General features: G+C 45.7%; 1 protein-coding gene across 7 annotated transcripts in view; it reads left to right on the top strand.

The window, feature by feature from the left end:
• The window catches only part of PTPRU (protein tyrosine phosphatase receptor type U), a 118584-nt gene that overhangs the window by 32932 nt on the left and 61073 nt on the right, over positions 1-24579 (top strand). For all 7 annotated transcript variants that reach the window (XM_071217584.1, XM_071217583.1, XM_071217587.1 and 4 more), the window contains 7 exons: positions 14294-14602; positions 16844-16953; positions 17288-17489; positions 17854-17956; positions 19595-19868; positions 20498-20534; positions 21344-21482. In XM_071217584.1, the coding sequence (XP_071073685.1) occupies positions 14294-14602; positions 16844-16953; positions 17288-17489; positions 17854-17956; positions 19595-19868; positions 20498-20534; positions 21344-21482 (1174 nt within the window). The remainder of the gene's footprint in view (positions 1-14293; positions 14603-16843; positions 16954-17287; positions 17490-17853; positions 17957-19594; positions 19869-20497; positions 20535-21343; positions 21483-24579) is intronic.

Genomic DNA, 24579 nt, shown 5'->3' with positions numbered 1-24579 from the left:
TTTAATTTTGGCAAATTATACATAACATAAAAATCATTTAACCATTTTAAGTGGACAATTCTTTTACATTAAGTGCATTGACAAGTCTGCATAACTTTTACCACTATTTCCAGACTGTTTTCATCATCCCAAACCAAAACTCATACTCATTTAGCCATAACGTCCCATTTTCCCTTCCCCCACCCTACACCTGATAACCGCTGTTCTGCTTTCTGTCTCCATGAATTTGCTTGTTCTAAGTATTTCACAAGACAAATATACAGTATTTGTCATTTTGTATCTGGCTTATTTCACTCAGCATAATGTCTTGAAGGTTCATCCACATTGTAGCATGTACCAGCACTTCATTTAGTTATGTGGATATACCACATTTTGTTTATCCATTATCTGTGTTGGACACTTGGGTTGCTTCCACCTTTTGGCTATTGTGAATAATGCTGCAATGAATAAGGCTATTGAGGTACAAATATCTGTCTGAGTCCCTGCTTTCAATTCTTTTGGTATATACCTAGGCGTGGAATTGTGGGGTCATGTGGTAATTCTATGTTTAACTTTCTTGAGGAACTGCAAAACTGTTTTCCACAGCAGCTGCACCCTTTTACATTCCCATCAACAGTGTTCTAAGGTTCCTTTTTCTCCCAATCCTTGCATCCTCAACAACATTATTTTCAGTTTTTTTTTTTCAAAATTTAAACTAGCCATCCTAGTTAGTGTGAAGTGGTATCTCGTTTTAGTTTTTATTTGCATTTCTCTAATGGCTAATGATGTTGAATATGTTTTTATATGCTTATTGGCCATTTGAATAGATTCTTTGGAGAAATGTCTATTCAAGTCTTGACCATTTTTAAATTGGGTTGTTTGTCTTTTTTGTGGTTCAGTTATATGAGTTCTTTATATACTCTAGACACTAAATCTTTATCAGATATGTGGTTTCCAAATATTTTCTCCCATTCTCTTGGTTGTCTTTTTCACTTTTTTTTTTTTTAAGGAGGTACTGGGGATTGAACCCAGGACCTTGTACATGGGAAGCAGGCACTCAACCACTGAGCTACATCTGCTCCCAGTGAGAGATGGTTTTTTCATTTGTTTGTTTGTTTTTAGGAGGTACTGGGAATTGAACACTGTACCTTGTACATGGGAAGCAGGCGCTTAGCCACTTGAACTACATCTGTTCCCCTTTCACTTTCTTGATTATATCTTTTGATGCACAAAGTTTTTAATTCTGAGGAAGTCCATTTTAACTGTTTTTTCCTTTCATTGTTTGTCCTTATGGTGTAAAATCTAAAAATTTGTTGCCTGCTACATGATCTTGAAGATAGTTACCTATGTTTTCTTGTAAGCATTTTAAAATATTAGCTCTTATATTTACATTGTTGATCCATTTTGAATTAATTTTGTATATGATGAGAAATAGCAGTCTACATTCATTCTTTTGTATTTGGATTTCCAGTTGTCCCAGCATCATTTGTTGAAGAGAATATCTTTCCCCATGAGTGGACTTTGCACTGTTATGGAAAATAACTTGCCTTAGATATGTGGGTTTATCTCTGGACTCTCTATTCCATTGTTCTATATGTCTGTCTTTAGAGACCTCATATGTGGGAGGCCAGTGCTCAACTACTGAGCCACATTGGCTCCCCTGAGTTGACTCCCTCATCTATTTGCTTGTTGTTTGCTCATTTTGCTTTTGCTCGTTGTCTGCTGTTTTTTTTTTTTTTTTAAAGATTTATTTTTTATTTATTTTAAGTCCCCTCCTCTCCCCGGGTTGTCTGTTTTCTGTGTCCTTTTGCTGCGTCTTGTTTCTTTGTCCGCTTCTGTTGTCATCAGCGGCACGGAAAGTGTGGGTGGCGCCATTCCTGGGCAGGCTGCACCCTCCTTCACGCTGGGCGGCTCTCCTTATGGGTGCACTCCTTGCGCGTGGGGCTCCCCTAAGCGGGGGACACCCCTGTGTGGCATGGCGCTCCTTGCGCACATCAGCACTGCGCATGGGCCAGCTCCACACGGGTCAAGGAGGCCCGGGGCTTGAACCGTGGACCTCCCATGTGGTAGACAGATGCCCTAACCACTGGGCCAAAGTCTGTTTCCCTGTTTTTTTTTTTTTTGCTCATTGTCTGCTCATTTGTTTTTCTTTTTTTTAAAAAGATTTATTTATTTATACCCTTCCCCTCCCTTTGTCTGCCCTCTGTGTATGTTCGCAGTGTGTTCTTCTGTGTCTCCTTGCGTTCTCACTAGGTGGCTCTGGGAACTGATCCTGGGGGCTTCTGTAGTGGGAGAGAGGTGATCGTTCTCCTGAGTCACCTCAGCTCTCTGATCTGCTGCGTGTCTCATTATCTCTTCTCTGTGTCTCTTTTTATTGCGTCATCTTGCTGCGCCAGCTTTCTGTGCTGGCCAGCACTCACTGTGGGCCAGCTCACCACATGGGCCAGCTTGCCTGCACCAGGAGACCCTGGGCATCGAACCCTGACCCTCCTATAAGGTAAATGGGAGCCCAGTTGCTTGAGCCACATCTGCTTCCTTTTCTTTAGGAGGCACCAGAAACTCAACCTGAGACCTCCCATGTAGGAGCTGGGTCCTCAAATGCTTGAGCCACATCTGCTCCCCCACACTATTTTAATGACCATAGCTTTGTAGTAAGTTTTGAAATCAGGAAATGTGAGTCCTCCAACTTTGTTCTTCTCTTTTAAAGATTGTTTTGGCTATCCATGACCCTTTGCAATGCCATATGAATTTGTGTATCAGCTTTTCTAACTCTGGGGATGGCACTGAATTTATAGATTGTTTTAGGCAGTATTGACATTTCTTTTTTTTAAAAAATTAATTTATTGAAGTATATCACTCATATGTAAACATACATAAACAATAAGTGTATAATAATAGTTATGAGGGAAATGGACTTTGGCCCAGTGGTTAGGGCGTCCGTCTACCACATGGGAGGCCCGCGGTTCAAGCCCCGGGCCTCCTTGACCCATGTGGAGCTGGCCCATGCGCAGTGCTGATGCGCGCAAGGAGTGCCGCGCCACGCAGGGTGTCCCCCGCGTAGGGGAGCCCCACGCACAAGGAGTGCACCCATAAGGAGAGCCGCCCAGCACGAAGGAGGGAGCAGCCTGCCCAGGAATGGCGCCGCCCACACTTCCCGTGCCGCTGCCGACAACAGAAGCGGACAAAGAAACAAGAAACAAAACGCAGCAAAAAGACACAGAAAACAGACAACCGGGGGAGGGGAGGGGAATTAAATAAATAAAAATAAATCTTTAAAAAAAAAAAAAAATAATAGTTATGAACTTACAAAACAAACATATATTAACATCATACAGCACTCTCATAACTCACCCTACCACCAATAACTTGCATTGTTAAACCTTTTTAACTAATGATTAAAGAGCATTGTCAAAATATTACTTCTAACCAAAGTAGTTTTCCCCCAACCAACCCTATTATTATTATCTTTGTATCATTTATATATGAACATACATAAACAAGTATATAGTAAAAGTTGTGAACTTACAGAGCAAATATGCATAACATCATATAGGGGTCCTGTACATCAACCCTCCACCAACACCTTGCATTGTCGTGAGACATTTGTTACAAATTATGAAAGAATATTGTCAAAATCTTACTACTAATCATAGTCCTTATCTTATATTTGGTGTGCTTTCCCCCCGACTCACCCTATTATTATTTTTAAAATATATTTATTTTTATGACATATTGTAAACTTATAAAACAATCATGCACATGTGCAGAATTCCCTCCATCAAAACACCACACTGTGGTGGAACATTTGTTACAGATAAGATAATATCATCTGATTGTTATGTACATTTGGCTGACATTTTCCATACTGCCTTATTATCAACACAGTACATCTTTCACATAGATGCGAGAATATTATATTATTACTGCTAACCACAGTCCATAGGTCACTCCAGCTCTATTTTTCCCATGTTTCTCCACATTCCCAACACCCTGCAGTAGTGATATACATTTGCTCTAGTTCACAAAGGACACTTTTGCATCTGTACCATCAACCACAATTCTCATCCACCTCTTGGTTTACTGTGCTATTCAGTTCCTAGATTATTCTCTAGCGTTCTGTCAATTGGCATTTACATACCTAGACTACCATTTTCAGCTACATCCCCATTTATAAATTACCTGTTACTATCCACTATACATTTCCAAACTTTTACAGTAAAGTTAATTAAAACATCTACATACATTAAACATCAGTTGTCCATCTCAGTCTTCTTCTTATCTCCTTTAAGAATCCACCACCTACCACCAGGTCTTTTTTTTTTTTTTAAAGATTTATTTATTTCTCTCCCCTTCCCCACCCCCCCGCCCGCCCGCCCGCCTGCCCCTGTTGTCTGTTCTCTGTGTCTATTTGCTGTGTTGTCTTCTTTGTCCGCTTCTGTTGTTGTCAGTGGCATGGGAATCTGTGTCTCTTTTTGTTACATTATCTTGTTGCGTCAGCATGTGTGCAGCACCATTCTTGGGCAGGCTGCACTTTCTTTTGCACTGGGTGGCTCTCCGGCTATCCTTACGGGGCGCACTCCTTGCATGTGGGACTTCCCTACACAGGAACACCCCTGCGTGGCATGGCACTCCTTGTGCGCATCAGCACTGCGCATGGGCCAGCTCCACATGGGTCAAGGAGGCCTGGGGTTTGAACTGCGGACCTCCCATGTGGTAGATGGATGCCCTAACCACTGGGCCAAGTCCACTTCCCTACCACCAGGTCTTGAAGATATTTTCCTGCAATCTTTTCTGGAAGTTTTATGGTTCTTCTTTTTGTTTTTAGGTTTTTGATCCATTTTGAGTTAATTTTTGGATAAGGTGTGAGATAGGGGTCCTCTTTCCTTCTTTCGGCTATGGATATCCAGTTCTTTCAGCACCATTTGTTGAATGGACTGTTCTGCCTGAGCTGTGTGGGTTTGGCAGGCTAGTCAAAAATCACTTGACCACACATGTGACAGTCTGTTTCTGAACCATAAATTTAGTTCCATTAGTCTATGTGTCTGTCTTTATGCCATTACTGTGCTGTTTTTACCACTATAGCTAGGTAATATGATTTAAAGTCTGGAGATGAGGGTTTGCTTTTCCTTTTTATGATGTAATTGGCTATTCAGGACCCCTTATCCTTCAATTTTTTTTTTTAATGCTGGTGGAATTTTTATTGGGATTTTATTGAATCTGTATATCAATTTGAGTAGAATTGACATCTTAATGGTATTTAGTCTTCCAATCCATGAGTATTGAATGTTCTTCCAGTTATTTTGGGACTTTCTTGATTTTTTAACACTGAGTTGTCATTTTCTGAATACAAGTGCTTTACATCATTCATTAAGTTTATTCCTGACTATTAGAGTTTTATCATGTTTTATTTTCACCACTCTTTTGACACTCTTAGTTACTTTTATTGATATAATCTTCATTTCTAGACTCTCTTCCAGGCCTCTCTCTTCTGTCTTTTCTTTTCAGGCTCTAGCATACCCTTTAGTATTTCCTGAAAATCTGGTCTCTTGCTTAGAAATTCTCTCAGTTTCTGTTCATCTGTGAATATTCTAATCTCATCCTCATTTTTGAAAGATAGTCTTGCTGGATATAAGATTCTTGGCTGGCAAGTTTTTCTCTTGTAATATCTTAAATATATCAGACCACCATCTTCTTGCCTCCATGGTTTCTGGTGAGAAATCAGCACTCAGTATTATTGGGTATTCCTTATATGTTATGCATTCCTTTTCTCTTGCTGATCTCAGAATTCTCTGTCTTTGGCATTTGACATTCTGATGAGTATATGTCTTGGAGTTTGTCTATTAGGATTTTTTTTCAGATGGGAGTACGTTGTGTATCTTGACATGGATATCTATGTCCTTCAATAGGTTTGGAAAATTTTCTACCATTGTTTCTTCAGATATTCTCTCTGCCTCTTTTCCCTTCTCTTCTCCTTCTGACACACCCATGACACATATGTTTGCACACATTTTGCTGTCATTTAGTTCCCTGAGACCTTGTTCAATTTTTTCATTCTTTTCTTCATCTGTTCTTCTGTATGTTCACTTTCAGAGGCCATTTCTTCAAGCTCACCAATCCTTTCTTCTTCCTCCTCAAATCTGCTTTCATATAATTCCAATTTTTAAAAATTTCATTTATTGCATCTTTTATTCCCATAAGATCTGCTCTTTTTCTATGTATGCTTTCAGATTCTTCTTTGTGCTCATCCAGTGTCTTCTTAATATCTTAATCTCTTTAGCCATCTCATTGAATTTATTAAGGAGATTTATTTGAACATCTATGATTAGTTGTCTCAGCTCCTTTATGTCATCTGGAGGCTTATCTTGCTCCCTTAACTGGGCCATAGCTTCCTGTTTCTTGGTGTGGATTGTAATTTTTTGTTGGTGTCTTGGCATCTGGCTTACTAGAGTATTTATTCTGGGTGCAGTTTTTCTCTTTAGTTTAAGGCTTCCTGCCCTTTCTCCCTTGCTGGTTGTGCAGTATGAGCCAAGGCTGTAATTGGTGCTGTGAGCTGTGGAGGCTCAAGCTGCCTGCATTGCACCAGGGACCAATGAAGCTTCTTCCAACTTTCTCCTTTGCCAGGGGTAGGGACAGAGTCATAGCTGTGTGGAATAATCACAGTCGTGCAGGCCTAGACGTAGTTGTCCAGAGAGACTGATGAAGCTTCATGCTCCTTTCTCTCCTGCTTGGGTTGGGGATGGAGCTGCTGGTGTGGGCAGCAATATATGAAGTGTGGGTCCAAGATGACCGCAGTGGCCCTGGCAGACTTTCAGTTTTCAGTGTTTGCCAGCCAAAGGTACCTGGAGTTACCTGGATAGGCTGGTGCAGGGCCCACCAACTTCTTCCCTGCCAGAGGTGGGGCTGAAGCCTAGTCTAAGACTGCAGGCCCATTTGGTTCCTACTGTCACTGTGATTTTGGTCAGCAGGGCTTCCCCTCAGGCTGGGGGTGGAGTCAAAATGGTGGCCACTGGCCTCTTTCCCAGTTGGGAAGATTCACACCCCAGCTGTTCCCAGGGTTATATCTTAGCCAGCCAAGTCTACCAAACAGTAACCGAAATCGGCAGCCAACCATCTCCTCTTCCCTTGTTTTTGGGAATTGGAACTTCCAATTCTAGCCACAGAATAGCTCTTGGGGTGGCTCGTGCCGTCAGAGTAGGATAATCACTGGCCTCCGTGGCTTGGCCAGTAATTTCCTGGAGAGGCTGGCGCAGGTCCCCGCAGCTTCCTCCCTCCTGGAGATGGTGCTGGGGCCTAGGCTAGAGTTGCAATCTGACCTGGGTGGAAAGAAGCTGGTCCACCAGCTCTGTGATTTTCAGTCCACCCTGCTTCCCCTCATGCCAGGTGTGGAGTTAAGACGGTGGCTACCGGCCTCTTTCTGACTTGGACAGGCTCAAACTTTAGCTCTACTCAGGATTATACTTTAGCCCACTGAATTTACTCATCAGTAGTTGAAGTTGGTGCCCAACCATCTCTTCCTCCCCTGTTTTTGGAAAGTGGAGCTTTCGATTCCAGCCATGGAACAGCTCCCGAGGCGGCTTGTGCCTCCAGTGGAGGATGGGCACTGGCCTCCTTGGTGTGGAGTGCTCTACTTATGAGTCTTCTCTGCAGATCCTTCAGGGATGTTTAGGATGCTCTTCTGGTCTCCTGGAGTCCCCAAACAGGTGCTTCAGCTAGCTCCAGATAGCTCTGGGTGTTTACTAACTACCCTGTGGCAGGAGCTGCCTCTAGGAGTTCCTTACTTCACCACCATCTTGCTGGTTGTCCTCCAGTATTGACATTTTAATAATATTAAGTCTTCCAATCCCTGAACAGAAGATGTCCTTTAATTAGGTCTTCTTTAATTTCTTTCAACAATGTTTTATAGTTTTCAATATACGTCTTTCACATCCTTGCTTAAATTTATTTCTAGGGGCTTTATTCTTTTGGATACTACTGTAAATGGAATTGTTTTCTTGATTTCCATTTTTCAGTGCTGATGTCTGTGTGTTTATGTTGTATCCTGCAATTTTGCTGAATTTTGTTAATTAGTTCTAGTAATTTCTTGCAAATTCTTTGGCATTTTTTGTATACAGGATCATAATTTTACTTTTTCCTTTCTAATTTAGATGCCTTTTATTTCTTTCCCTTGCCTTATTTTTCTGGCTAGAACTTCCAATACAGTGTTGAATAACAGTGATGACAGTGGGCATCCTTGTCTTCTGATCTTAGGGGGAAAGCTTTTAGTCTTTCACCATTGAGTATGATATTTGCTGTGGGTTTTGTTTTGTTTTGTTTTTTAATAAATGTCCTTTATCATATTGAGAAAGTTCCCTTCTATTCCTAGTTTTCTGAGTGTTTTCTCAGTCATGAAAGGATGTTGTGTTTTGTAAAATGCCTTTTCTGCATCAATTGAGATGATGCTATGCTTTTTTCCCTGCATTCTATTAAAATAATATTTTATATTGATTGATTTCGTTATGTTGAATCCTCCTTGTACTCCTGGAATAAATCCCACTTGGTCATGGTATATAATTCTTTCAATGTACTGTTTATTTTTTTTGCTGGTATTTTGTTGAGGGTTTTTTAAATTCATAGGGGTTTTTGGTTTGTAATTTCTTCTCTTAATGCTGTGTTTATCTGGCTTTGGTATCAGAGTAGTGCAGGTCTTACAGAATGGGTTAAGAAGTAATCTTAATTCTTCTGTTTTTTGGATGACTTTGAGAAATATTAAATCTTTAAAAGTTTGGTAGAATTCATCAGTAAAATCATCTGGTTCTGGACTCTTCTTTCTTGGGAAGTTTTAAATTAACTGATTCAATCTCTTTGCTTGTTATAGGTCTGTTGAGATTTTCTATTTCTTTTTGTGTCAGATTAGGTACTTTGTTCCTAGGACTTTGTGCATTTCACCTGGGTTTTCCATTTTTGGCATTTAATTGTTTATAGTACCTTCATATAATTCTTTCAATTTCTATATGGTTGCTAGTGATATCCCCAAATTTAGTCATTTGTGTCCTTTCCCCTTTTTCTTTGTCAGTCTGGATAAAGGTTTGTCTCTATTTCATTTAAATTGCTCTAATTTTTACTATTTTATTCCTTCTACTAACTTTGGGTTTTATTTGTTCTTTTTTCTAGTTTCTTTAAGTATGTAGTTAGTTTATTGACTTGTGAACTTTCTTCTTTTTTAATAGACATTTAGAGCTATAAATTACCCTCTGAGAACTGCCTTCACTGCAACCCATAAATTTTGGTATGTTGTGTTTCCATTTCCATTTCCCTTAAATTTCGTAGTTTTCCCTGTGATTTCTTCTTTCGCCCATTGGTTGTTTAATAGTGTATTGTTTAATTTCCACAAATTTGTAAAATTTCCAGTTTTCCTTCGTTATTGATTTCTAGCTTTATTAAATTGTGGCCTGAGAAGATACTTTGTATGATTTCAGTATTTTTACGTTTATTAAGATTTGATTTGTGATCTAACAAATGGTCTATTCTGGAAAATGTTCCATATGCACTTGAGATGAATAAGTAAGTATTCTGCTGTTGTTGGGTGGAGTATTCTATATATGTCCATTAGGTTAAATTGGTTAAGAATGTTGTTCAAGTCCTCTATTTCCTTATTGATCTACTGTTTAGATGTTCTGTCAATTATTGAAAATGGTATATTGGAGTCTCCAATTAACATTATAGAATTATATTTCTCCCATTCTGTCAGTGTTTTTTTTTTTCATATATTTTGGGGCTCTGTTCTGAGGTGCATATGTGTTTATAATTGTTATGGCTACTTGCTGGATTGAACCTTTTATCAATATACAATAACCTTCTTTGTCTCTTATAATCTTTATTGATTTAAGGTCTATTTTGCCTGATAATAATATAGCCACTTCAGCTCTCTTTTGATTACTGGTGGCATGAAATATCTTTTCCATCTTTTTACTTTCAACCTCTTTGTGTCTTTGTATTTCAAATGAGTCATTTTTGGATGGCACATCAGTGGATCATGTCAATCTCTGCCTTTTAGTAGGGGAATTTAATCCACTGATATTTAAGGTAATAACTGAGAAGTAAGGAATTACTTCTGCAATTTAGTTGTTTTCTGTGTGCCTTGTATTTACTTCTTCTCAATTACTTCACTTTTGTCTTTTTTAGTACTTAGTTGCTTTCTTTGTAGTATACCAATTTGATTCCTTTCTACTTCTGTATTCTCTATTATTTTTAGTTATTTTCCTAGTGATTACTTTTGTAGTTAGAATTAACATCTTAAACTAATAATCTAATTTGACTAGTTCCAACCTAGCTTTGGTAGTACATGAACTCTTCACTCCTATATATCTCCATTCTTCCTGCTTTTTATTGTGTTATTTTCTCAGATTACATCTTTTACATTGTATGCCCATTAACATAGATTTTAAATGTTGTTTTATACATTTTTCTGCTATGTAGGGGGAAAAAGCATTACAATGCAAAAGTATAATAATAAAATACTTTATATTTACCTATGTAGTTATCTTTACCAATGTTCTTTATTTCTTATGGCTTTGAATAATCATCTAATGCTCTTCTATTTCAGCCTAAATGACTCCCTTTAGCATTTTTTATAGTTCTTCTGATAATGAATTCATTCAGCTTTTATTTATCTGTAAATGACTTAATTTCTCTTTCATTTTAAAAAAATATTTATTTTTCATTTTTTTTATCCCTCCCCTTCCCATTCTTTTGTGCTTGCTGTGTCATTTGCTGTGTGTTCACTATGTCTGCTCATCTTCTCTTTAGGAGGCACCAGGAATCGAACCTGGAACCTCTCATGTGGGAGAGAGGCATTCAATTGCTTTGAGCCACCTCAGCTCCCTGCTTTGTTGGGTCTCTCATTTTCTTTATTCTTTTTGTATCCTTGTTGCATCAGCTCACCATGCCCGCCCATTGCGCCAGCTTGCTGTCTTGCTTGTCTTCTCCAGGAGGTACTGGGAACTGAACCCTTGACCTCCCATGTCATAGGCAGGAGCTTAATCGTTGAGCCACATCTGCTTCCCTCTCCTTCATTTTCTTTTTAATAAAGATTTATTTATTTATTTATTTCTCCTCACCCATTTGTTGTTTACACTTGCTGTATGTTATGTCTTTAGGAGGCACCAGGAACTGAACCTGGGACCTCTAATGTGGGAGGGAGGTTCCTAATCGCTTGCTCCATCTCTGTTCCCTGCTTTGTTGGGTCTCTCATTATGTTTTTTCTTCTTGTGTCTCTTGTTGCATCAGCTTGCCATGCCTGCCCATCATGCCAACTTATTGTCTTCTTTGGGAGGCACTGGGCACCATGGACCTCCCATGTGGTAGGTGGGAGCTCAGTTGCCTGAGCCACATCTGCTTCCCTCTCCTTCATTTTTTTCTTTTTTAAGATTTATTTATTTATTCATTTCTCTCCCCTTCCCTCCCACCCCGGTTGTCTGTTCTCTGTGTCTATTCACTGCGCCTTCTTCTTTGTCTGCTTCTGTTGTTGTCAGCAGCACGGGAATCTGGGTTTCTTTTTGTTGCATCATTTTGTTGTGTCAGCTCTCCGTGTGTGTGGCGCCATTCCTGGGCAGGCTGCACTTTCTTTCACGCTGGGTGGCTCTCCTTACAGGGCGCACTCCTTGCGCGTGGGGCTCCCCTATGGGGGGACACCCCTGCGTGGCATGGCACTCCTTGTGCACATCAGCATTGTGCATGGGCCAGCTCCACACGGGTCAACGAGGCCCGGGGTTTGAACTGTGGACCTCCCATGTGGTAGACAGACGCCCTAACCACTGGGCCAAGTCTGCCGCCCCTCTCCTTCATTTTTGACAGATAATTTTTGCAGATATAGAATCTTTGTTTGACAGTTTTTTAAAAAGGATTTTAATATGCCATCCCATTGTCTTTTTGCCTCCATGGTTTCTGATGAGAACCCGCTGTTAATCTTATTGGGGATCCTTGTACGTTCCAAGTCACTTCTCTCCTGCTGCTTTCTAACTTCTCTGTTTGGATTTCGACAGTTTCTCTATAATGTGTCTTGGTGAAGATCTGTTAGAGTCTCTCCTGCTTGGAGTTTGTTGTGCTCATTGGGTGTGTGTATTCATGTCTTCCATCAGTTGGGGAAGTTGGGGCCATTGTTTTTTTCAAATTCATTTTCTGTCCCATTTTCTATTTCTTGTCCTTCCGGGACTCCAATGATGAATATGTTGGTATACTTGATGATATCCCACAGTTCCCTCATGCTCTGTTCAGTTTTCTTCATTATTTTTTCTTTCTGCTCCTCACACTGGATAATTTCAATGGTCTTTTCTCAAGTTCACAGATTCTTTCTTTTGCCTGTTCACATCTGTTGCTGAACCCATATAGTGAATTTTTCATTTCAGTTACTGTACTTTGCAGATCCAAAATTTCTGTTTTGTTCCTTTTTCTAAAATAATTTCTATCTCGTATTTTATTTAAACATTCTTTTTCTGATTTCCTTTAGCTCTTTGTATATGGATTCCTTTAGCTCATTGTATGTATTTACAACAATTGATTTAAAGCCCTTAATAGTTTCAATGTATGAGCTTCCTCAAGGATGGCTTCTGGCAGATTCTTTTTTCTTTTCTTTTTTTCTGTTAATGGGCCATACTTTCTTGTTTCTTTGTGTGTTTTGGAATTTTTGGTTGAGAACTGGAATTCTGAGTATTATGTTATAACTCTGGAAATTTAGCTCTCCTACTCCTCTGGGATTGCTTTTTTTTTTTTTTTTTTTATTGAGGGCTGCAACCACAAATTTGTGACTTTTCCAAATAATTTTTGTTCCCAAATGGGGAGTGGTAAGAGAAAAGATAAAGAGGGGTGGGGCTTGGGGAGAGAGAAAAGTACTGCCTTTTTAAGACTCCTCTGCTGCTTTTGCCTGGAGGCGAAGGAACAATGACCCCCCAGAGTCAGCCCCTAGAGAGCTGAAGTAGTTGATCAAAAGCAGTGATCAGGGATTAGACCACACACTCCTGGATTTTGGTGGACAAGGTCCTTATAGTCCACCCTGGCACTGGCAAGCTGCATGTGGCGCCTGGGCTGCGGTTCCCATTGCTGTCTGCCATATAGCTGGGGGATGGGGGATAGAAGTCCACTGCACTGGAGGGTGAAATTCACTGATAGTTATCAGCCTCTTCCCCCATCTCTTCCCTGGATGCTGTACAGTGTTCCACTAGACTACAGAGTTTTGAAATAGATGAGTCAGACAGTTCCTGCCAGTTCAATATTTGTTTTGGTGGAGGGACTGATTCTTGGAGCTTCCCTCTGGGCCATCTTCCCACAACTCTCCTCTGTGCTTTTTTTCAGCAGTTGAATTCCTCATTGAGGGGCAAGGTAGTGGTGGTTATGAGTATGGATTCTGAAGCTAGCCTATCGAGGTTTGGATTCCAGCCTTACCACTTACTTTGTGACTGTCGGCAAGTTACTTAACCTTTCTGTGTGTCTGTTTCCACATCTGTGAGACAGGACCAATAACATCAGTTAAAATCAATAATATCACATATATATTTTTAATGTAATATTATTACAAAGTCAATAAAAAAAAAAAAAGAAGAAAAAAAAATCAATAATAACCTGTCTTATTGATTTACAGTGAGGATTAAATTAGATAAAGCAGTTAAAGCCTTAGAACAATGACTGGCACATAGGAAGCCCTCAATAAATGTTAGCTGCCATTATTATTATTATTATTATTATTATTATTATTGTACAACTGGTTGAATTACCTTTTTTTTTTGGCAGGTGGGGAACTCACCACTTAATTTGAACCTAACCTTTAGAAACTGCATAGGACCTAATGGCATATATTTCTGTTTCCCTAACATTCTTTGCATTTATTTAACTATTTGGCTTTTATTTCCTCTATCAACCTGATTTCTGTTGTTATTGTATTATGTCTTAGACTGGCCCAATGAAGTCCAGGATGACCTTGAATTAGGAGGTTAACTGTGTTATTAAATAAAAATTGTAGCTACTATTTTAGGGGTCTCATCATTATTAGCCATCGATGCATATGCTTTCTGTGCATAACTTTAAACTTCCTATGAGGTAGAGTCTGTTATTATCCCATTTTGCATTTGAACACACTAAGGTGTGTTCAGAGAGGTGAGTGGCAAGTGCGAGTGGCAGAGCCTGGGTTCACATATGGCCCTGCCCAACGCCCTGTTCAGTGTTCCAGGGGTTATTTGAGGATGACTTCTATCAGCTGACTGGTGTCTTCTCTCCCTGCCCCTCTTTCTCCTTCTCTTCTCTTTTCCTCTACCTTCTTTCTCTTTCTGCTTCCTGGGTTCCTCAGAGCCCATGAGGGCCCCCAAGGGCCTGGCCTTCGCTGAGATCCAGGCCCGCCAGCTGACACTGCAGTGGGAACCGCTGGGCTACAATGTGACACGCTGCCACACCTACAGCGTGTCCTTGTGCTACCACTACACCCTGGGCAGCAACCACAACCAGACCTTCCGGGAGTGCGTGACAATGGAGCGAGGCGTCAGCCGCTACACTATCAAGAACCTGCTGCCCTACCGGGATGTCCACGTGCGGCTCGTCCTCACCAACCCCGAGGGGCGCAAGGAGGGCAGAGAGGCCACCTTCCAGACAGACGAGGACGGTAAGGGTCCCAAGGCCCTGACTGGCCCCCCGCAGACACCCCTCACCTGGGACTGAAATTTATATAGGATTTTTTTTGCCTAGGAGTAAATCAGCTGTGTAACAACAAAGTAATGAGAGCTGTTAATTATTCTTTGGAAGACTTTCTTAAAGTTGGTTGACCTCTGCATCCCTCTACCCCTCCTCGTGCCAGCCTCCCACCCCCCAGCCACTTACGCTGTTGTGGTGGCCTCATCCTACTCTTTGCCAGGCTTTACTTGGGCTGCATGGCCTTCTTCTCTCTCCTCCTTTACTACCCCCCCCACCTCCAATAACTGCTCATTATTTAATATTCTTATTCACGTTGAAGTATTGGGATAATACTTATAGGAAAGTACACTTATTTTAAGTGGACAGCTTAATAAATTCTCACAAAATGGAACACATCAGGATAACCCACACCCAAATAAAGAAGTACATCACAGGAAGTGGACTTGGCCCAGTGGATAGGGCATCCATCTGTCACATGGGAGGTCTGCGGTTCAAACCCTGGGCCTCCTTGATCCGTGTGGAGCTGGCCCATGCGCAGTGCTGTTGTGCACAGGGAGTGCCCTGCCACGCAGGGGTGTCCTCCGTGTAGGGGAGCCCCATGTGCAAGGAGTGCGCCCCATAAGGAGAGCCGCCCAGTGCGAAAGGAAGTGTAGCCTGCCCAAGAATGGCACTGTACACACGGAGAGCTGACACAAGAATACGCAACAAAAAGAGACACAGATCCCATGCCGCTGACAACAACAGAAGCAGACAAAAGAAGAACATGCAGCAAAATGGACACAGAACAGACAACTGGGGTGGGGGGGGGGAGGTGGGGGAAAAGGAGAGAGAAAAAAAAGCCACATAAAATGTAAAAAAAAAAAAAGTAGCATCACAAGTACCCTAAAAGCTTCCTTTTGCTATCCCTCCCAACCACCACCTCCCAAGGGTAACCATTATCTTGATTTATAACACTGTGAATTAATTTTTGTTTGGTTGAATTTTACATAAATGGAATCATACAGTATGCATTCTTTTGTGTCTGGCTTCTGTCTCCTAACTTTATGCTGGAGAGATTCAGCCATGTTGTGTGCAGTTCTAGGGAATTCATCCTCATTGCCATCTAGTATTCCATTATATGAATATACCATTTTTTATTTAACTTTTTTTGCTGGTGTTGAACATTTGGGTTGTTTCTGGTTGTCAGCTATTTTGAATAATGCGCAATGAAAATCCTTGTAGATTTTTTTTCGGTAGATGCACACATTTCTGATGGCCCTATGCCTAGAAGTAGGACTGCTAGCTATAGGGTATTTGTTCATCTTTAGTCGACATAGCCAAGCAGTTCAAGTGGTTGAACCAATTTACACTTCTACTAGCAGTGTGTGAAAATTCCAGTTGCTCTGCATTCTCATATATATTTGGAATAGTCTCTTTTTCATTTTACCATTTTGGCTGGTGAATGGTGGTGCTGTTATAACCTTCACTGTTCATTTTAGCACAGAGCTTTCATTGATTATTGTCATGATTTCTGCTTTCCCCTGCCTCAGGATTTCAGGTTCAACCCTTCCAATGGTTTATAAAGGTGTTTTCCCAAAGAAAACCATTTTCTTCCTAGAGGAAATTCCTCTGTTAAGATGATACATTAAAATGATGACAACAACAAAACTCACACCTGAAAGGGTTTGTGCCAAAGTGCTAACAGTATTTATTTCTGGGTGGAGGAATTGTAGGGGTCATTTGCTTTCTTTATGCTCATTGAGATTTTCTATATTGAATAAGTTATTTAAGTAATGAAAGTTTTTTAGACAAGAAAACATCTCCACTCATAATCCTGCCACCTTAATGCAATAGTTATTTTCATTTCTCTGACAATGTCTGTATTTTTGGAAAACTACCCAATTAAGAGTAAAATAGGAGCATTCCAATAGTCTTCTCTGCTGAATGCAACCTGCTCAGTAATGAAAATGCCACCAACACCAACCTTTTTTTGAGTAGGAATAGATCGAACAATGTGAAATGGTGATACTTGCCCTGGGGCTTCATGTACATCCTCTCATTTAATTCTGGTTGTGGGGGAGGTTATTATCCCCAATTCACAGATGAGAAAACTGAGGCTCAGATAGATTGATTGAGTAGTCCGAGTGTGTAACAGCTAGGAAATGCCAAGGCCGGAATTTGAACCCAGGCCTTTGGCTCCAAAGCCTGCTTTTTCCTGCCCATTCCTTTGCAGTGCCTGGTGGGATCGCAGCTGAGTCCCTGACCTTCACTCCACTGGAGGACATGATTTTCCTCAAGTGGGAGGAGCCGCAGGAACCCAATGGTCTCATCACTCAGTATGAGGTGGGTTTGTTACAGTGGGGACTCTTGGTAGAAGGTGGGAGCAAGATCCCCTTTCCCTTTGCTGCATGCAGCTTGGAGAGGGAGATGTATGTGGGGAAAGTCAAAGTCCCTCCGACTATGGTTTGGGACTCTGCCCTGTGGGTCATGGGGAAGGGGGCCTCGAAGAGGTGAAGATGCCCAGGGGCCTGAGCTAAGGGGAATCCATGGTCTCCCTGAGACTCCCTTCTTTGCCAAGCCTCATCCCTAGCTCACCTGAAAGATGGTGGTGGGAGGCTTCTGGGTAAGTGAAGCCGTCCCACACCTCTGTGCCTGCCCACATCCCACCTGCTCCCAGATCAGCTACCAAAGCATTGAGTCGTCAGACCCGGCGGTGAATGTGCCAGGCCCACGACGTACCATCTCCAAGCTCCGCAATGAGACCTACCACGTCTTCTCCAACCTGCACCCAGGCACCACCTACCTGTTCTCCGTGCGCGCCCGCACAGGCAAAGGCTTTGGCCAGGCGGCACTCACTGAGATCACCACCAACATCTCAGGTGAGCCCCACCCAGCCTTGGCCTGGCCCCTTTGGAGGTGGCCCAGGATCTGGGGGTTCCATGGGCAGAAAGGGAGGTGGGGTGATCCTGGGAGTGTGTATAGAGGGCCGCTGCTGAGATAAATGTGGCATTTAGGGATTTAGGTCAGGGGTCAGGGTAGATTAAGTCAGAGGGGTCAGGAGACTATGGTCAGTGGAATTAGAAGGCTGAGGTCAGGGGTCATTGCCTGAGGTCGGGGGCCAGGGCAGCTCAGATTAGAGGGACCATGGAGGCTAAGGCTAAAGGGTAAAGGATCTGAATATGAGGGCCAAGGAGGCTGGAGGCTTGGCCAGACTTTATGCTTATGTTCCTGTCCCTTCCGCAGCTCCCAGCTTTGATTATGCTGACATTCCGTCACCCCTCGGCGAGTCTGAGAACACCATCACGGTGCTGCTGAGGCCGGCACAGGGCCGTGGTGCGCCCATCAGGTGGGAAAGCCTGGAAGGAGGGGTGGGGGTCCAGGGCCGTAGGGAATAGGCCTCTCCTCTGACCCAAAGCACCCCACTCAGGCCGTCTCACCCTTGTCCTCCTTCAGTTACCCCCTCAAGGCTCAGTGTGCCTGGAGGAGGCTGTTCTAGAGTCCTGGGCAGACAGAAAGCCCGTGGTCACCTCCCCCGAGGTCTGTGGTGACTATCATGAAGTCTCTGGATTCATCAGGAAACAGGCTCAGAGCCTGACTAACTTGTTTAAGGCCATACAGCTAGTAAGTAATAGAGCTGGGACTTGGAATCCAGGTCTTGGAGTCACAGAGCCTACCTGACCCTCTGGTCCACCCCTGTCTTCCACAAAGGTGCATGTGCTGGGAGAGAGTAACAGCCTTTGTGTGCCAGGAGTGGGGAGAAAGCCTGGGGTCCCAGTCAGCCACCCAAGCCGGTAGTGGGTTGCCCAGGTACCCTTGATAGCTCCTTACTTCTTCACTCCTCTTCCTCCTCCACTCTTTACTCTCCTTACAGGAAATGATCTTGTTCAGGGCTGATTCCCAAACTCTCAAGGGAGACCCAGGAAAAAGTCAGAACACATTTAGGGCATTTTGCAGGAGGCTTAGGGGTCTTGTGCAGCTGCATCTGGGAGGAATTGGGAATCCAACAGTACCTTTTCCTTTCTTTGGCCTCTTGAGGAATCCTTCAACTAGTCAACTTCCCTCAAGGATGATGATGACTAGACTGGGGGCAGAGACATGGCAGGGGCCAGGCATGATGCCTGTGTGACCTTGGGCATGCCCCCTGCCCTCTCTGAGCCTCCCTTCCCTCATCTGCACAGTGGGGCTTACCCTGCCCAATTTGCAGGCTGGCTGGGAGAGTTCAGTGTGATCACCCAAATGAAGATGCACTTGACCCATGGCTGATGTTGATGTTCATCATCACCTGGTGGGACTTGGGGTGGGGGGCGGCCTGGGCTGGTATTAATAACAGGCTAGAGATAGGGAATGGGTCATGTGGCCCAAATCCCAAAACCCTGTGGTGCTTCTCCTGCAAATTTGAAGCTTGAAAGAAACGGGTAGAGAGCAAGGAAAAGGCAGTTCCACTTCCCAGGGCAGAGTTGACCCAGGCTGTGACTGGAAATATTTAAACTTATCAGCAATCATTGATGTACTCTGGGCTTTGTTCCACAGAGGTTTTGGGGGAGCTCACAGCAAAAGCTTATTCAGCAGAGTGATGAAAATAAACAGCCACAGAATTTGGGACCAGGGAACACACATCAGAGTGGGCAGTCAGGACCCGGGAGACAACAGGGCTCAGATTTGCTGGACCAGAGGCTGCCTTGGGGCTGGGAGGGCTTGAGAGATTCAGGGTGGGGTGTCCTTGTTTGCTTGCGTAGTGACGCTCTTTCCCACTAGAGTGTCAGTTCCCACTGCTTGCTAAACTTGCCAGGCTCCTTAGTGCCATGCTTCACACCTAGCTCATGGACCAGCCCTATGATCACTCCCATTTTACAAAGGAGGTCAAGAGGCAGGGTCGACATTCGCACCCAGGTCTGCCTGCCCTCGGATCCCACGCCCTTAGCCACCGGAATGCACCCCTCGTCCTCTGGCCAGTGATTGCTCACAGCCTCTCCTCCCTGTCCAGCGTGTACCAGGTAATTGTGGAGGAGGAGCGGCCACGGCGGCTGCGCAGGGAGCCAGGAGGACAGGACTGCTTCCCGGTGCCGCTTACCTTCGATGCGGCACTGGCCCGTGGCCTGGTGCACTACTTCGGGGCGGAACTGACAGCCAGCAGCCTGACGGAGGCCATGCCCTTCACTGTGGGTGACAACCAAACCTATCGTGGTTTCTGGAATCCGCCGCTTGAGCCCAGGAAGGCCTACCTCATTTACTTTCAGGCAGCAAGCCACTTGAAGGGGGTGAGGGGCTTGCCAGGGTCGTGGGGGGGCGGCCGGGGTGGGGTGGGGCCAGGTTGGGGGCACCTCCGAGCTGGCCCACCGCAGAGGCCAGAGCCGCAGTTGGAGACCCCGGGCCCGCCCTTCTCCCTTCCAGCCCCCGCCCCTCCCCAGCCCCGCCCTCCTGACACCAGGCTCCTGGCCACAGAGCCCTGGCCCCTGTGAGGACGGGGTCTCCCATCTCAGGCGTCTCTTTCCCCACAGGCGTCTATCTGAGGTTCCTCCTTTCTTAACGGGAACTCGAAGCCTGGGCCCCGCCCTCCTCCCCGAAGCCCCGCCCTCCTGAAGCCCCGCCCTCTCCCCAGGTCCCGCCCCCCTCGCTTCTCGCCCTCCCAGGCTTCTCCCTAACCGGACCTCTGGACCTAGGTGCCGCCGTCCTGTTCCTTTCTGTTTCCTCTCATCTCATCACCCTTTCCTAGGGCACTGACTTGTTTGCAGGCCCCGCCCTCCTTGGTGCCCCCAGGGCCTCCTGTCAGGACGTGGGGGTGGGGTGACTATAGTTACAGAGAAAGCCCTGACCAGGCCCGAGGTTCCGGCGTGGGAGGGTCAGGTCGGGGCATCAGCGGAGCTGAGACCCGCATCTGTGCCTCCAGGAGACCCGGCTGAACTGCATCCGCATAGCCAGGAAAGGTAAGCGCCGGCTCCCTCAGCCCTTCGCTGGTGGGCTCCAGGCCTGCCTGGCTCTGGGGAGGCGGGTCCTGAGGACCGAAGGCTGTGCGAGCTGTGGAGGGTGGCAGCAGGCCTGGGGACCGGAAGGGTTTCCTTTCTGGGTCCCCGTGGGGCCCCCTCAAGGGCTCCTCCCACTCTGGACAGCAGGGCCTGTTTCGTCCTGGTTCCCACCGGTGGAGGCTGTCCCAGCAGGGGCCTTGGCAGGGGCCTGGCTTGTGGCAGGGGAACCATTAGAGTTGGGCCCCCAGGAGATATCCCTGAGGGCTGCTTCTGTGTCTGCCCCGCCCCTTCCCATGGTGGGAGAGAGGTGGGTGCTGCCCTTGTGTGGGGATTGTCCCTGCTTCCACTCAGAGACTGTGGGTTGCTTCCCCATCCTGAGATGCCCTAACCATGCTCCAGGTACCTAATTCTCTCCCACCATCACTTGCCAGGTGGGCAGAAGGGTGGCTCTGAAGGCTCCAGGTATCCCCCATCCCCCTTCCACTGCAAGATGGGGAGCTTTTGAGGAGCTAGAGAGGAGAGGGAGGCTGTTCCTGGCAGGGGAACAGCATAAGCCAACCCTCCTGACACAAGAATGCAAAAGGTGTAGGGGAATGGTGAGAAGATAGGTCTGATTGAAAGGCAGGACCCATGTTGGGGATGAGGAGCAACTGTCTTTGTGCACGTGTGTTTGTATAGCCCACCTTGTTCGTGGGGCTCGGACCCCTGCAGGCAGGGGGTAGGTGGTCCCTATCTCCCCTCTGATCTTCATCCTGCTTTGTTCTCCCCAGCTGCCTGCAAGGAAAGCAAGCGACCCTTGGAGGTGTCCCAGCGATCGGAGGAGATGGGGCTCATCCTGGGCATCTGTGCTGGGGGGCTTGCTGTCCTCATTCTCCTCCTGGGGGCCATCATTGTCATCATCCGCAAGGGGTGAGTGGGGCCACTGTCCTGGTCCACTGGCAGCATCTGCACCTCAGAGGCCTGGTGGGCATCGAGAAATGGCAGCTGGGGACAGGTGGGACAGCTGCCTGGTGGGTGTGTGGAGAGCTGCCAACCTGGACATCAGGACAGTGGATGGAGCTGAGTTGGGCAACGGGAAGCCTGAAACTTGGCAAACGGAGTTGCCCCAGAGTGGCTTGGCTGGAGCCCAGGTCTGGCTGGTGCCAGGTGCCACCATCCAGGGAAGGGTGCTCAGTGCCTGCTGCCGAGGAGCTCTGCTCAAAGCTGGCACCATGTTCCTGTGCCTACTGGGGCTGCTGCAAAAGGGAGGGTGTGGGGGTGGCTTGGCTTTGAATCCCCAGCCCCCTGCAGACCTTCTATCCTCTTGTCTGCTCTGACCAATGTATGGTCAGGGTTGACCCTGAGCAGGGGAGATGGTGCTCATGCCCCTTTAGATGAAAGACCCCAGCCCTGGAAGTTCTGGCCCCCGACTCCCACCCCCCTCTTAGGCTCAGCTTGCCCTAGAACCTTTACTACTGATCCCTGAGGAGTCCTCCAGGGCCATGACTAAGAGCAAACTCCTCTCCCGCCTGACCCTTCCATCCCCCAGGCTTGTGTTTGTGAGGGGCACGTCTCCTAGTGAATTTTTCCATGGGTCGCTTGAATCCCAGCACATCTTATAATTCAAGACTTAGAATCCTGGTATTTCAGAAATACAGGATTGGGGATTCTAAGAATCTCACAATTTTAGAACTGTAGAGGCTCAGAGCTCCATAAAGTGAGAGCTGCCAAGTAGTTCAAGGCATTGAGTTTGGTGTTTTTCAAATCTTTCTGAAAGCACAGAACTTATCTTCAAAACACCAAAAAAACTCCCCTTGGGAGTCCAGTATATGGAGCAGATTGACAACTGAGCAGTTCTTGTTAGAAGTGGGTTGAGGACTTCTGAGGCCCCTCTGCTTGCCGTCCCTCTCGCCCACCAGGCAGCCCCAGCACACAGAGGTCCAAGCGCCTTAATTGAGGATAGAGATGCTGAGGCCCAGAGGGGGCATGGACCTGCCTGAGGTCCCCCAGGGAGCCAGAGGCAGAGGCAGAGCCACCCTTCTCCCCACCTGGGCTCTGGCATCTGCAGCCCCTGCTGCTGCCAGGCTGGGCACACCTGGGGGAGCTGGCTCTGGCTCTCAGGGCTGCCTGGAGCAGATAAGCAAGATCCAGGGAGATGGAAGAGAGCTGGCCACCAGCACCTTGCCTGAAGCCAGGTACCAGCAGGAGAAAGAGTCTGGGGGTGGAACATGCCAGCGAGTGGGTGTGGGTGGATGGCCTATCCAAGGTGAGAGGCTCTGTTTTTTTCTCTGCCCTAATCCATTCACAGCTTAAATGACAAAAAAATGTGTCATTTAAGAAGCAGTACTATGTGCCAAGAGCCTGACAGGCTTCATCCAGGAAAAACCTCAGTTTTGGAGCACTTACTGTGTGCCAGGCACTGTCCTGGCACTTTGGGATACATCAGTGAGCAGAGCAGATGAGGCAGAACATTTCCTAATTAGAGCCTGACCCGTGGAGCAGCTCTTGCTCCGTTTTCACCCATGAGGAAAGTGTAATTATGTGACATGCCTGTGTCATTCAGCTGCTGAATGGCAGGGCCTGCTGTGAGCCTGGGCTCTCAAGTCCTCCAGTAGGAAGGGCCTTGTCACCTCTGCCACACAGTAGGCGCTTCTTATGTGACAGTTCCCTGTACTTCTCCCAGTAGGGTTTTGTCTTATTGGGGCCCTGAGAGGTGAGGAAAGTTTGGGGTGGTGAAGTGGAGAAGGTTGTAAGGGAGGTGTCAGATTTGTGGAGAGAGGGGAGTTTCAGTTGCAGATGGTATTTGAAGGTCCTAGAAATCTAACCCTCAAGGAGAGAAGATTGACAACGTGGTGGGGGGATCTATCACCCACCCCCACAAAGAGAACATTGGGCCCAGGGGGGGATGGGTCAGAGATGCTACCAGGGCTTCACTAGGGAACCCTCTATTTTATGCAGCTGCTACCCCTATAAACCCTTCCAGATGACCCTGAAAGCCTGTGAAGTAGCGAGTAGGTGTCCCTCTGGCACCTCCTTACTTCCTCTGAAAGCCATTCAGTTCTACTCCGTAGCTCCTCACTACATCCCCCGGATCCTATCCTGTCTCTTTCAGAGTCCACTCTTCTCAGGGCTCCCCCAGTCTGGATTGTGGGGCGTCCATGGGAGAGAGAAGCTTTGGCAGGGATGGGGGTGTTTAGAATAACTTTGGGTGTGAATGTAACTGACAGACAAGGAGGTGCTGGGAGGAGGCAGGCAGTTAACCCTGTGTTGGAAGAAAGAGGGTCCCCGGGGGGAGGGGGAGGATTATGGAATCAGTCCAGGGCCAGCTGGGAGGAGATTCCAAATTCTCCATCCTGCTTTGCCTGGTGGACGATCAGACTTGATGGACCCGACCTTGTGCCCGGGCTTTTTCCCTAGGGAATGTATGGTCAGGGGGATTCCAGGGCACGCGAGGGGAGGCCTGGCCAACCGCAGGCCCGGACACGTCCCCTTGTTCTGCTTCCAGATTTTCCATTTTTCTCTCTTACAGCACTTTCTTCACCCTGCACTTTTTCAGTTATTTACTTTTGCTTTGCTCTGTATTTTTCCTCCCTGCTGGATTGAGAGCTCCATGAAGGCAAAGAAAGTTCTGTCTCGTTGGCTTCTGTATCCCCACAGTCTGGTCCAGTGAGTGTGGTCCCCCTGAAGCGTCCCGCACCCCCAGCGCCCTCGCTGGTGGGGAAACCAGCCGGGAGGGTGGCAGGGAGGAGCTGCTTCCGGAGCACCTGCTGAGCTCTCTCTTCGTGTTGCTTAAGCCTCAGGCAGTGATGTGGGGTGATTATTATTAACCTCACCTTTTTTCAGAGCAGGGGTTCTTAACCAGGGGTGCATGAGCTTGAACTGAAATACAAAGAAGCATTATTCTTGTGGGGATGTGTTGGTGTGGGTGTGATCTATTTATTAAATAATATACAGTACAGTGTGGACTGAGTAAGGGATCCGTAGTTTTCACCTGACTGACAAAACATTCTGTGGAACAAAAAAGGTT

Source organism: Dasypus novemcinctus, chromosome 9 (genome assembly GCF_030445035.2).
Source record: "Dasypus novemcinctus isolate mDasNov1 chromosome 9, mDasNov1.1.hap2, whole genome shotgun sequence".
Lineage (NCBI taxonomy): Eukaryota > Metazoa > Chordata > Mammalia > Cingulata > Dasypodidae > Dasypus > Dasypus novemcinctus.
The sequence above is the reverse complement of the archived record's forward strand: the minus strand, read 5'-3'. Positions and strand labels throughout refer to the sequence as shown.